At 35.7% G+C, this 15,066-nt stretch overlaps 1 protein-coding gene across 1 annotated transcript in view; it reads left to right on the plus strand.

Annotated features, from left to right (window-relative positions):
* Positions 1 to 15,066, plus strand: part of plekhh3 (pleckstrin homology, MyTH4 and FERM domain containing H3) — a 131,202-nt gene that overhangs the window by 70,179 nt on the left and 45,957 nt on the right. The window contains exon 4 of the mRNA XM_062050029.1: positions 10,955 to 11,049. Within this exon, the coding sequence (XP_061906013.1) occupies positions 10,983 to 11,049 (67 nt within the window). The 5' untranslated portion in view covers positions 10,955 to 10,982. The remainder of the gene's footprint in view (positions 1 to 10,954; positions 11,050 to 15,066) is intronic.

A 15,066-nucleotide genomic window follows, 5' to 3' on the forward strand; every position in this document is an offset into this window, starting at 1 on the left:
TCTGGATGTTGTTTTTACGTACATCTAATCCGTGGACTAATATTTCCAGTCTGCAATGCACACTTCTGTTTATATTGAAGTTATTAAGAACCAGGGCTATTGTGTTTATTTTAACGCCAACTGAAAGTGAGGAGAGGGGTTGATGGGATGCTGTGGCAGATACTGACTCTAGACTAGGGATGTAACAAAACCTAATGATAACCGCAGTAAAACCCCCAACGGTATAGTGTCGTTCTTGAAGGAATTGCGTGTGAATGCTCCAACACTGAAGTTGAAGTGAAATGCTGACAGAATGTAGTATGAATGTAAGAATAGTTTGAATGTTGAGGGTTAGAATTTCCAGGAAAACCGGAATTTGGTTTGGAACTTGGGAAAGTGTTAGTTTGAATGTCCAGGATGAGTGCAACATGTTGAAGGTTTGAATAGGTTGAAGAATGTGGGAATTGTGGAAGTTTAAAAAAATGGACAATTTTGAACTGGCAAAAAAATGCAACAAAAAAGAAGGGAATTATGGGAAATCCGGGAATTTATTTTAGGAATTGTTGAAGTCGAGCACACAATTCCTAAACAGGCTGAATATTTTGAAGTTGGAACGGTTTGAATCAGATGAAAAATGTGGGAGTTGTGGAACTTTGAAGAATGTCCCATTCATTTCAAATGGGAATTTCACAAAATTTTGGGGAATTTCGGGAAAAGCGGGAATCTTTTTTGAAATGCCACACAACTTGAATGGTCTGAAGGAGTTGAAATGGTTGGTGTTAAAAAATTTCAAATCGGTCGGGAAATGAAAGAGTAACATGATGAATTGAGAAATGGTATTACGGAATTCCTGGAATTTCAGGAAAACCGGGAATTTTTCCAGTTCAAAAACCACTTTTGTTTTTTTGTCCTAATTAAGAGGAATTTTTTGACGGTGGAACGGTTGAAGAAGGTTGAAAAATGTGTGAGGAGTAGTCGACAGAAAAAAGAGTGGGAATAGGGCTTTGGAAAACCAGGGATACTGGAAAATCCTGGACATTTTTTGAACTTGGAAAAAAGGTAGTTTGGATTTCCAGCATGGTGGAATGTGTTGAAGGTGGAATGGTATGAATAGGTTGAAGAATGTGGGAATTGTGGAAGTTTAAAAAATGGACAATTTTGAACTGGCAAAAAAATGCAACAAAAAAGAAGGGAATTATGGGAAATCCGGGAATTTATTTTAGGAATTGTTGAAGTAGAGCACACAATTCCTAAACAGGCTGAATATTTTGAAGTTGGAACGGTTTGAATCAGATGAAAAATGTGAGAGTTGTGGAACTTTGAAGAATGTCCCATTCATTTCAAATGGGAATTTCACAACATTTTGGGGAATTTCGGGGAAAAGCGGGAATCTTTTTTTGAAAATGCCACACAACTTGAATGGTCTGAAGGAGTTGAAATGAAAGAGTAACATGATGAATTGAGAAATGGTATTACGGAATTCCTGGAATTTCAGGAAAACCGGGAATTTTTCCAGTTCAAAAACCACTTTTGTTTTTTTGTCCTAATTAAGAGGAATTTTTTGACGGTGGAACGGTTGAAGAAGGTTGAAAAATGTGTGAGGAGTAGTCGCCAGAAAAAAGAGTGGGAATAGGGCTTTGGAAAACCAGGAATACTGGAAAATCCTGGACATTTTTTGAACTTGGAAAAAAGGTAGTTTGGATTTCCAGCATGGTGGAATGTGTTGAAGGTGGAATGGTATGAATAAGTTGAAGAATGTGGGAATTGTGGAAGTTTAAAAAATGGACAATTTTGAACTGGCATAAAATGCAACAAAAAAGAAGGGAATTATGGGAAATCCGGGAATTTATTTTAGGAATTGTTGAAGTAGAGCACACAATTCCTAAACAGGCTGAATATTTTGAAGTTGGAACGGTTTGAATCAGATGAAAAATGTGGGAGTTGTGGAACTTTGAAGAATGTCCCATTCATTTCAAATGGGAATTTCACAAAATTTTGGGGAATTTCGGGAAAAGCGGGAATCTTTTTTTGAAAATGCCACGCAACTTGAATGGTCTGAAGGAGTTGAAATGGTTGGTGTTAAAAAATTTCAAATCGGTCGGGAAATGAAAGAGTAACATGATGAATTGAGAAATGGTATTACGGAATTCCTGGAATTTCAGGAAAACCGGGAATTTTTCCAGTTCAAAAACCACTTTTTTTTTTTTGTCCTAATTAAGAGGAACTTTTTGACGGTGGAACGGTTGAAGAAGGTTGAAAAATGTGTGAGGAGTAGTCGCCAGAAAAAAGAGTGGGAATAGGGCTTTGGAAAACCAGGAATACTGGAAAATCCTGGACATTTTTTGAACTTGGAAAAAAGGTAGTTTGGATTTCCAGCATGGTGGAATGTGTTGAAGGTGGAATGGTATGAATAGGTTGAAGAATGTGGGAATTGTGGAAGTTTAAAAAATGGACAATTTTGAACTGGCATAAAATGCAACAAAAAAGAAGGGAATTATGGGAAATCCGGGAATTTATTTTAGGAATTGTTGAAGTAGAGCACACAATTCCTAAACAGGCTGAATATTTTGAAGTTGGAACGGTTTGAATCAGATGAAAAATGTGGGAGTTGTGGAACTTTGAAGAATGTCCCATTCATTTCAAATGGGAATTTCACAACATTTTGGGGAATTTCGGGAAAAGCGGGAATCTTTTTTTGAAAATGCCACACAACTTGAATGGTCTGAAGGAGTTGAAATGGTTGGTGTTAAAAAATTTCAAATCGGTCGGGAAATGAAAGAGTAACATGATGAATTGAGAAATGGTATTACGGAATTCCTGGAATTTCAGGAAAACCGGGAATTTTTCCAGTTCAAAAACCACTTTTGTTTTTTTGTCCTAATTAAGAGGAATTTTTTGACGGTGGAACGGTTGAAGAAGGTTGAAAAATGTGTGAGGAGTAGTCGCCAGAAAAAAGAGTGGGAATAGGGCTTTGGAAAACCAGGAATACTGGAAAATCCTGGACATTTTTTGAACTTGGAAAAAGGGTAGTTTGGATTTCCAAGATGGTGGAATGTGTCGAAGGTGGAATGGTATGAATATGTTAAAAAAATGGAAAAACTGGAAGTTTGACAAAATGGCCAATTCATTTTAAATGGGAAAAATGTCCCGGAAAACCAGGAATTCTAGAAAATCTGGGAATTTTTGGAATTTGGAAAAAGGATAGTTTGGATTTGCAGAATGGTGGAATGTGTTGAAGGTGGAATGGTATGAATAAGTTGAAAAATGTGGAAATGGTGGAAGTTTGACAAAATGGCCAATTCATTTTAAATGGGCAAAATGTCCTGGAAAACCGGGAATTCTGGAAAATCTGGGAATTTTTGGAATTTGGAAAAAGGGTAGTTTGGATTTCCAGGATGGTGGAATGTGTTGAAGGTGGAATGGTATGAAAAATGTGGAAAAGGTGCAAGTTTGAAAAAATGGCTAATTCATTTTAAATGGGCAAAATGGCCCGGAAAACTGGGAATTCTGGAAAATCTGGGAATTTTTGGAATTTGTAAAAAGGGTAGATTGGATTTACAGGATGGTGCAATGTTTTGGAATGGTATGAATAAGTTGAAAAATGTGGAAAAGGTGCAAGTTTGAAAAATGGCCAATTTATTTTAAATGGGCAAAATGTCCCGGAAAACCGGGAATTCTAGAAAATCTGGGAGTTTTTGGAATTTGGAAAAAGGATAGTTTGGATTTCCAGAATGGTGGAATGTGTTGAAGGTGGAATGGTATGAAAAATGTGGAAAAGGTGCAAGTTTGAAAAATGGCCAATTCATTTTAAATGGGCAAAATGTCCCAGAAAACCGGGAATTCTGGAAAATCTGGGAATTTGGAAAAAGGGTAGTTTGGATTTCCAGGATGGTGCAATGTGTTGGAATGGTATGAATAAGTTGAAAAATGTGGAAAAGGTGCAAGTTTGAAAAATGGCCAATTTATTTTAAATGGGCAAAATGTCCCGGAAAACCGGGAATTCTAGAAAATCTGGGAGTTTTTGGAATTTGGAAAAAGGATAGTTTGGATTTCCAGGATGGTGGAATGTGTTGAAGGTGGAATGGTATGAAAAATGTGGAAAAGGTGCAAGTTTGAAAAATGGCCAATTAATTTTAAATGGGCAAAATGTCCCAGAAAACCGGGAATTCTGGAAAATCTGGGAATTTGGAAAAAGGGTAGTTTGGATTTCCAGGATGGTGCAATGTGTTGGAATGGTATGAATAAGTTGAAAAATGTGGAAAAGGTGCAAGTTTGAAAAATGGCCAATTTATTTTAAATGGGCAAAATGTCCCGGAAAACCGGGAATTCTAGAAAATCTGGGAGTTTTTGGAATTTGGATAAAGGATAGTTTGGATTTCCAGGATGGTGGAATGTGTTGAAGGTGGAATGGTATGAAAAATGTGGAAAAGGTGCAAGTTTGAAAAATGGCCAATTCATTTTAAATGGGCAAAATGTCCCGGAAAACCGGGAATTCTGGAAAATCTGGGAATTTTTGGAATTTGGAAAAAGGGTAGTTTGGATTTCCAGGATGGTGCAATGTGTTGGAATGGTATGAATAAGTTGAAAAATGTGGAAAAGGTTCAAGTTTGAAAAATGGCCAATTTATTTTAAATGGGCAAAATGTCCCGGAAAACCGGGAATTCTAGAAAATCTGGGAATTTTTGGAATTTGGAAAAAGGATAGTTTGGATTTCCAGGATGGTGGAATGTGTTGAAGGTGGAATGGTATGAAAAATGTGGAAAAGGTGCAAGTTTGAAAAATGGCCAATTCATTTTAAATGGGCAAAATGTCCCGGAAAACCGGGAATTCAGGAAAATCTGGGAATTTTTGGAATTTGGAAAAAGGGTAGTTTGGATTTCCAGGATGGTGCAATGTGTTGGAATGGTATGAATAAGTTGAAAAATGTGGAAAAGGTGCAAGTTTGAAAAATGGCCAATTTATTTTAAATAGGAAAAATGTCCCGGAAAACCGGGAATTCTGGAAAATCTGGGAATTTTTGAAATTTGGAAAAAGGATAGTTTGGATTTCCAGGATGGTGGAATGTGTTGAAGGTGGAATGGTATGAAAAATGTGGAAAAGGTGAAAGTTTGAAAAACGGCCAATTCATTTTAAATGGGCAAAAAGTCCCGGAAAACCGGCAATTCTGGAAAATCTGGGAATTTGGAAAAAGGGTAGTTTGGATTTCCAGGATGGTGCAATGTGTTGGAATGGTATGAATAAGTTGAAAAATGTGGAAAAGGTGGAAGTTTGAAAAATGGCCAATTTATATTAAATGGGCAAAATGTCCCGGAAAACCGGGAATTCTAGAAAATCTGGGAGTTTTTGGAATTTGGAAAAAGGATAGTTTGGATTTCCAGGATGGTGGAATGTGTTGAAGGTGGAATGGTATAAAAAATGTGGAAAAGGTGCAAGTTTGAAAAGTGGCCAATTCATTTTAAATGGGCAAAAAGTCCCGGAAAACCGGGAATTCTGGAAAATCTGGGAATTTTTGGAATTTGGAAAAAGGGTAGTTTGGATTTCCAGGATGGTGCAATGTGTTGGAATGGTATGCATAAGTTAAAAAATGTGGAAAAGGTGCAAGTTTGAAAAATGGCCAATTTATTTTAAATGGGCAAAATGTCCCGGAAAACCGGGAATTCTAGAAAATCTGGGAGTTTTTGGAATTTGGAAAAAGGATTGTTTGGATTTTCAGGATGGTGGAATGTGTTGAAGGTGGAATGGTATGAAAAATGTGGAAAAGGTGCAAGTTTGAAAAGTGGCCAATTCATTTTAAATGGGCAAAAAGTCCCGGAAAACCGGGAATTCTGGAAAATCTGGGAATTTTTGAAATTTGGAAAAAGGGTAGTTTGGATTTCCAGGATGGTGCAATGTGTTGGAATGGTATGCATAAGTTAAAAAATGTGGAAAAGGTGCAAGTTTGAAAAATGGCCAATTTATTTTAAATGGGCAAAATGTCCCGGAAAACCGGGAATTCTAGAAAATCTGGGAGTTTTTGGAATTTGGAAAAAGGATTGTTTGGATTTTCAGGATGGTGGAATGTGTTGAAGGTGGAATGGTATGAAAAATGTGGAAAAGGTGCAAGTTTGAAAAGTGGCCAATTCATTTTAAATGGGCAAAAAGTCTCGGAAAACCGGGAATTCTGGAAAATCTGGGAATTTTTGAAATTTGGAAAAAGGGTAGTTTGGATTTCCAGGATGGTGCAATGTGTTGGAATGGTATGCATAAGTTAAAAAATGTGGAAAAGGTGCAAGTTTGAAAAATGGCCAATTTATTTTAAATGGGCAAAATGTCCCGGAAAACCGGGAATTCTAGAAAATCTGGGAGTTTTTGGAATTTGGAAAAAGGATTGTTTGGATTTTCAGGATGGTGGAATGTGTTGAAGGTGGAATGGTATGAAAAATGTGGAAAAGGTGCAAGTTTGAAAAGTGGCCAATTCATTTTAAATGGGCAAAAAGTCCCGGAAAACCGGGAATTCTGGAAAATCTGGGAATTTTTGGAATTTGGAAAAAGGGTAGTTTGGATTTCCAGGATGGTGCAATGTGTTGGAATGGTATGAATAAGTTGAAAAATGTGGAAAAGGTGCAAGTTTGAAAAATGGCCAATTCATTTTAAATAGGAAAAATGACCCAGAAAACCGGGAATTCTGGAAAATCTGGGAATTTTTGAAATTTGGAAAAAGGGTAGTTTGGATTTCCAGGATGGTGCAATGTGTTGGAATGGTATGCATAAGTTAAAAAATGTGGAAAAGGTGCAAGTTTGAAAAATGGCCAATTTATTTTAAATGGGCAAAATGTCCCGGAAAACCGGGAATTCTAGAAAATCTGGGAGTTTTTGGAATTTGGAAAAAGGATTGTTTGGATTTTCAGGATGGTGGAATGTGTTGAAGGTGGAATGGTATGAAAAATGTGGAAAAGGTGCAAGTTTGAAAAGTGGCCAATTCATTTTAAATGGGCAAAAAGTCCCGGAAAACCGGGAATTCTGGAAAATCTGGGAATTTTTGGAATTTGGAAAAAGGGTAGTTTGGATTTCCAGGATGGTGCAATGTGTTGGAATGGTATGAATAAGTTGAAAAATGTGGAAAAGGTGCAAGTTTGAAAAATGGCCAATTCATTTTAAATAGGAAAAATGACCCAGAAAACCGGGAATTCTGGAAAATCTGGGAATTTTTGAAATTTGGAAAAAGGGTAGTTTGGATTTCCAGGATGGTGGAATGTGTTGAAGGTGGAATGGTATGAAAAATGTGGAAAAGGTGCAAGTTTGAAAAAATGGCCAATTCATTTTAAATAGGAAAAATGTCCGGGGAATTCAGGAAAATCTGGGAATTTTGGGGGAAAGTATTCCACGTTGCCCAGTCACGCTCCAATTTATGTTCAAGGACAAAGAAAGATGGCCGCCAATAAGTTGGGGGGGGGGGGGGGGGGGAGACAGCTACTTGTTGTACAGCTTGGCGGTTGATGTGCACAGCTGTCCAGCAGCTACATCCACAAACCCACTCACCAGACTACCCTACCGCCCCCGCATTCCCAGGAGCTCCAACTGGGGCCGTGTGTGTGTGTGTGTGTGTGTGGGGGGGGGGGGTGAATCTTCCTGTGGAGAGCAGGAAGCAATTTGACACGGGGGATTAGACTGCACAGAGAACAGAGGTGAAGAGTGCACAAACCAGCCCAAAAATCACTTGAAATTCACAAGCTTTGGTTCATTGCTGGTTCTTTTTTTGAGTGGCGATTGACCATAAAATTAAGAGGCAGTACGGGGTCAAAGTTCATTGGCAACGACAGTTAAATTGCGACAAACTACATCAAGTCGTATCTCAAATTAAAGCAGTGGTCCCCAACCACCGGTCCGTGAAGCATTTTCTACCGGGCCGGAGAGTAACATAAAATAATTTATAGAGATGTCCGATAATATCGGCCGATAAATGCTTTAAAATGTAATATCGGAAATTATCGGTATCGGTTTCAAAAAGTAAAATATATGACTTTTCAAAACGCCGCTGTTACACGGACGTAGGGAGAAGTACAGAGCGCCAATAAACCTTAAAGGCACTGCCTTTGCGTGCCGGCCCAATCACATAATAACTACGGCTTTTCACACACACACAAGTGAATGCAAGGCATACTTGGTCAACAGCCATACAGGTCACACTGAGGGCCGTATAAACAACTTTAACACTGTTACAAATATGCGCCACACTGTGAACCCACACCAAACAAGAATGACAAACACATTTCGGGAGAACATCCGCACCGTAACACGACATAAACACAACAGAACAAATACCCAGAACCCCCTGCAGCACTAACTCTTCCGGGACGCTACAATATACACCCCCCGTTGCCCCCTTCCCCCCACCTCAACCTCCAGTGGGGCATCACAACAAAATTAGGCATCATAATGTGTTAATTCCACGACTGTATATATCGGTATCGGTTGATATCGGAATCGGTAATTAAGAGTTGGACAATATCGGATATCCGCAAAAAAAGCCATTATCGGACATCTCTAATAATTTATAAAGGACTGCATTTTCTCCGACTTAACTTTGGCCTGTCCCACTAGACCAGGAGTGTCAAACTTGTTTTCGTTGAGGGCCACACCGCAGTCATGGCTGCCCAATAGAAGGCCGCTTGTAGCAGTAAATAATTAATGAATTTGCCTTTGAATTTAAATATTTAAAACAATTTTCACGTAAGGAGTGGAAAAAAATATATGTGGATTTGACCACTGTTTTTTTACAGAAAAAAAGCTTACTTGCCAGACTTTTACTGTAAAATATATGGTGTTATTATATTATTATTATTTTATTTTTTTTACAACATATTACTGTAAATAGAAATACAGTACCGCTGTTTAATTTTATTTTGGCAACTCAGCTGCCAGTTTTTTTTACCATAATAAAATGTGGTCCCATAAAATCAAACAATCGTGGATTTAACAAAAAAACAACAACTGACAGCTCAGTCGACAGAATTTTACTGAAAAAAAACAAACATTTGGTCGTTTATTTTTTTTTTCAACTTACAGTAATATGCTGTCAAAATTTGGTAAGACTTTAGTAAGGGGAACATGTATTCACCATTAATTAGTTGCTTATTAACATGCAAATTGGTAACATTGGCTCTTAATTAGTCATTATTAAGTACTTGTTAATGCCTTATTCGGCATGGCCTTATTATACAACCAGTATACTGCATATGTCAGCAGCTAAATTAGGAGCCTTTGTTTGCTTACTTACTATTAAAAGACAAGTTGTTTAGTATGTTCACTATTTTAATCAATCACTGCAATAATAATAATAATAACAATAGATTTTATTTGTAAAAAGCACTTTACATTGAGTAAACAACCTCAAAGTGCTACAGTGTATTAAAAAAAGATAATAAAAATAAATAAAAATAAAAACTAGAACAGCCAAATAGCTATAACTAGTATGCATATATCTAAAGAAAGGCATTTAAAAAAGAAGGGTTTTTAAGCCTTTTTTAAAAGCATCCACAGTCTGTGGTGCCCTCAGGTGGTCAGGGAGAGCGTTCCACAGACTGGCAGCGGCGGAGCAGCAAACAAGAATGACAAACACATTTCGGGAGAACATCCGCATCGTAACACAACATAAACACAACAGAAAAAAACTGGCAGCTTAGTTGCCAGACTTTTACTGTAAAATATATGGTATTATTATATATATATATATTTATTTTTTTTCCAACATATTACTGTAAATATAAATACAGTACCGCTGTTTAATTTTATTTTGGCAACTCAGCTGCCAGTGTTTTTACCATAATAAAATGTGGTCCCATAAAATCAACAATCGGTGCAAATTAGTAACGTATTGGCTCTTAATTAGTCATTATTAAGTACTTGTTAATGCCTTATTCGGCATGGCCTTATAATACAACCAGTATACTGCATATGTCAGCAGCTAAATTAGGAGCCTTTGTTTGCTTACTTATATTAAAAGACAAGTTGTTTAGTATGTTCACTATTTTAATCAATCACTGCAATAATAATAATAATATATTTTATTTGTAAAAAGCACTTTACATTGAGTCAACAACCTCAAAGTGCTAGTGTATTAAAAAAATAAAATAAAAAGATAATAAAAATAAAAACTAGAACAGCCAAATAGCTATAACTAGTATGCATATATCTTAAAAAAAGGCTTTTTAAAAAAGAAGGTTTTTAAGCCTTTTTTAAAAGCATCCACAGTCTGTGGTGCCCTCAGGTGGTCAGGGAGAGCGTTCCACAGACTGGGAGCGGCGAAGCAGAAAGCCCGGTCTCCCATTGTTTTCGTAGCGTTGTCCTCGGAGGTAGTGGGAGGTTAGCCTGTCCGGAGTGGAGGTGTCGTGTGGAGGATAAATAAGAAACATATGTTTAATGTACCCTAAGATTTTTTTGTTAAATTAAAGCCAATAATGCCATTTTTGGTGGTCCCCTTTATTTAGAAAAGCACCAAAATAATTTTAGTACCGGTACCAAAATATTGATATTGTGACAACACTACATTAAACTGGTCCGGGGTGCCAAACAGGTTGGGGACCCCTGAATTAAAGGGCCCGTGGAGGGTTTTTATGCATGTGTAATTGCTTTGTCAGTGTGACCTTATGCGCTGATGTGATGAGCGAGACTCCTGCAGCATATGGACGTGCATGCCACGACGCCCACAGATGTTTCTGATGTTTAGCGCTCCTCAAGGTCGCAACCTCTTTAAGCTCGGCGCGGCCGTCGCCCTGTCACGTTTATTTTCAGTCGCTTGCCCGCCTCGCCGGCCAAGGTGATAAAAGCCAGCCCACGCTCGTGCCAGCGTTTTGGGGAGAGCGAGGGTAGCGCCCCAGGACTGTAGATATACACGGACCTTCTTGGCAGGGGGGAGGAGTCACGAGTTCTTCTATTTACATTCTCCTTTGCATCTCCGTCTCTCTCTCTCTCTCTCTCTCTCCCTCCCCCGACACAGAGTGCGCGTGTCAGACGTGGCGGATGAGATGAGGAGCCTCATCATGGAGAAGAGCAAGATGTCTCTGGAGGAAGAACCTGAAATTCTAGTCAAAGGTGAGTCAGGCTCATTAAAATAAACACGGTTCCACCCGCGCCTCTTTGCTTGACAATCACGTACTGTACTTTAAAGTGGCGCCACTGAGCGACGGCACGCTTGGCGGTTTGTGTAATGTTGCTCAAGAGGCTTCGGATTACATGATTATATGAAATATATGTTGCATGGTCAAATAGATGCAAAGTTGTAAATGTAAACTTTTTCCAAAAAGTTAACTTTTTGAGTGTGATTTAGTAGCAGTGATTTCCTTCCCCCCATGTGTTTATATACTGTATGTGCACTTTACATACATACATATATATATATATTTTTTTTTTAACCTATATATATATATATATATATTTTTTTTTTTTTTTTTTTAAATATATATATATATATATATATATATATATATATATATATATATATATATATATATATATATATATATATATATATATATATATATATATATATATATATATATATATATATATATATATATATATATACTACCGTTCAAAAGTTTGGGGTCACCCAAACAATTTTGTGGAATAGCCTTCATTTCTAAGAACAAGAATAGACTGTCGAGTTTCAGATGAAAGTTCTCTTTTTCTGGCCATTTTGAGCATGTAATTGACCCCACAAATGTGATGCTCCAGAAACTCAATCTGCTCAAAGGAAGGTCAGTTTTGTAGCTTCTGCAACGAGCTAAACTGTTTTCAGATGTGTGAACATGATTGCACGAGGGTTTTCTAATCATCAATTAGCCTTCTGAGCCAATGAGCAAACACATTGTACCATTAGAACACTGGAGTGATAGTTGCTGGAAATGGGCCTCTATACACCTATGTAGATATTGTACCAAAAACCAGACATTTGCAGCGAGAATAGTCATTTACCACATTAGCAATGTATAGAGTGTATTTCTTTAAAGTTAAGACTAGTTTAAAGTTATCTTCATTGAAAAGTACAGTGCTTTTCCTTCAAAAATAAGGACATTTCAATGTGACCCCAAACTTTTGAACGGTAGTGTATATATATATATATATATATATATATATATATATATATATATATATATATATATATATATATATATACTGTATATATTAGGGCTGCAACTAACGATTAATTGGATAATCGATTAATCTGTCGATTATTACTTCGATTGGTCGATTAATAATCGGATAAAAGAGACTCACTACATTTCTATCCTTTCCAGTATTTTATTGAAAAAAAACAGCATACTGGCACCATACTTATTTTGATTATTGTTTCTCAGCTGTTTGTACATGTTGCAGTTTATAAATAAAGGTTTATATAAAAAAAAATTTAAAAAGCCTCTGCGCATGCGCATAGCATGGATCCAACGAATCGATGACTAGATTAATCGCCAACTATTTTTATAATCGATTTTAATCGATTTAATCGATTAGTTGTTGCAGCCCTAATATATATACACAGTATGAGCAAAATAAGTTTAAATTCTTCAAACATAAATAGGTTTTTGATGCCCTTTGCTGGCTAGCTATAGCTTTTGTTTACTTATAAACATACTTTAAATATTTTTGGACTTTTAATACAAAAGTACAAAATGTACTTTACATTAGGGTTGCAACAATTAATCTATTAATTTTATTTTAAAAATGCTACGAATAATGCTTCAGTTAATGGTTTAATGATTGTAATTAGGGCTGTCACACTTAAGTGATTAGATAGTTAACTTGTGATTATTCTGAAAAATATTGCATTAATCATGTACCGTATTTTTCGGACTATAAGGCGCACTTATAATCCTTTCATTTTCTCAAAAAAAATCGACAGTGCACCTTACGGAATAATTCTGGTTGTGCTTACCGACCTCGAAGCAATTTTATGTGGTACATGGTGTGATAAGTGTAATGATAAGTGTGACCGGTAGATGGTAGTCACACAAAAGAGATACGTGTAGACTGCAATATGACGGCAGTAAACAACACCAAAACTTGTTGTTTACATACTAATATGTAGGTAAAAATATAATTAAAAAAATATATACAGTATTAGCAAAATGAGTTTAATTTCAACAAACATTATAAATAGTTTTTGATGCAATTTGCTGGCTAGCTATAGCTTTTGTTTACTTGTAAACATACTTTATAAGTATGTTCGCACTTTTAATAGTAAAGTACAAAATATACTTCATATTAGGGTTGCAACAATTAATCTATTAATTGTGTTAGAAAAATGCTAGGATTTATATTCTTATATTCGTTTAATGATTGATGACACACTGTCACACTTAAGTGATTAGATAGTTAACTTGTGATTATTCAGAAAAAATATTGCATTAATCATGTACCGTATTTTTCGGACTATAAGGCGCACTTATAATCCTTTCGTTTTCTCAAAAAAATCGACAGTGCGCCTTACGGCATAATTCTGGTTGTGCTTACCGACCTCGAAGCAATTTTATTTGGTACATGGTGTAATAAGTGTGACCAGTAGATGGTAGTCACACATAAGAGATACGTGTAGACTGCAATATGACGCCAGTAAACAACACCAAAACTTGTTCACATACTAATATATAGGTAAAAATATATATACAGTATGAGCAAAATTAGTTTAATTTCAGCAAACATTATAAATAGGTTTTTGATGCATTTGCTGGCTAGCTATAGCTTTTGTTTACTTATAAACATACATTATAAGTATGTTCACACTTTTAATGATAAAGTACAAAATATACTTTACATTAAGGTTGCAACAATTAATCTATTAATTGTATTAGAAAAATGCTACGATTTATGTTCTGTTGCTTCAGTTAATCGTTTAATGATAGTAATTTATATTGACCGTACAAGCTCTTTTACCTTAACCGCTATACGGTCAGTGATCCCATCAATGCATACGTCAGTACAGAAATGAGTGACTCGTGTGCTCGCTGGCAAATATAACTCCAAAATACAGCCTGAAAGAATTTTAGATAAAACTGTTACCAAGTTCTGTGCAAATAAATGACACGCATTCAAGTAAGATGTTTAAAAATGTTCACGGATGACTTTTTGACAATAAAATTGCGTTAGTGTGCAAATATTGGTCTTTTCTGCAGCTAACTTCTATTATGCAGGTGAGTAATCACCTGTGATTAATCATGATTAATACAAATTCCAAAATGCGATTAATCCAAATTCCAAAATGTGATTAATCACGATTAATCCAAATCTCAAAATGTGATTAATGACGATTAATCCAAATCCCAAAATGTGATTAATAATGATTAATCCAAATTCCAAATTGTGATTAATCATGATTAATCCAAATTCCAAAATGTGATTAATCATGATTATTCCAAAATGTGATTACTCATGATAAATCCAAATCCCAAAATGTGATTCATCATGATTATTCCAAAATGTGGTTAATCATGATTAATCCAAATTCCAAAATGTGATTAATCATGATTAATCCAAAATCATGATTAATCCAAATTCCAAAATGTGATTAATCTAAATTCCAAAATGTGATTAATAATGATTAATCCAAATCCTAAAATGTGATTAATCATGATTATTCCAAAATGTGATTAATCATGATAAATCCAAATCCCAAAATGTGATTCATCATGATTATTCCAAAATGTGATTAATCATGACTAATCCAAATTCCAAAATGTGATTAATCATGATTAATCCAAAATCATGATTAATCCAAATTCCAAAATGTGATTAATCATGTTTAATCCAAATTCCAAAATGTGATTAATCTAAATTCCAAAATGTGATTAATCATGATTAATCCACATCCTAAAATGTGATTAATCATGATTAATCCAAATCCCAAAATGTGATTAGTCACGATTAATCCAAATCCCAAAATGTGATTAATCATGATTAATCCAAATTCTGAAATGTGATTAATGATAAATTCCAAAATGTGATGAATCATGGTTAATCCAAATATCATAATGTGATTAATCATGATTAATCCAAATCTCGAAATGTGATTAATCAGGATTAATCCAAATCCTAAAATTTGATTAATCATGATTA

Source organism: Entelurus aequoreus, linkage group LG06 (genome assembly GCF_033978785.1).
Source record: "Entelurus aequoreus isolate RoL-2023_Sb linkage group LG06, RoL_Eaeq_v1.1, whole genome shotgun sequence".
Lineage (NCBI taxonomy): Eukaryota > Metazoa > Chordata > Actinopteri > Syngnathiformes > Syngnathidae > Entelurus > Entelurus aequoreus.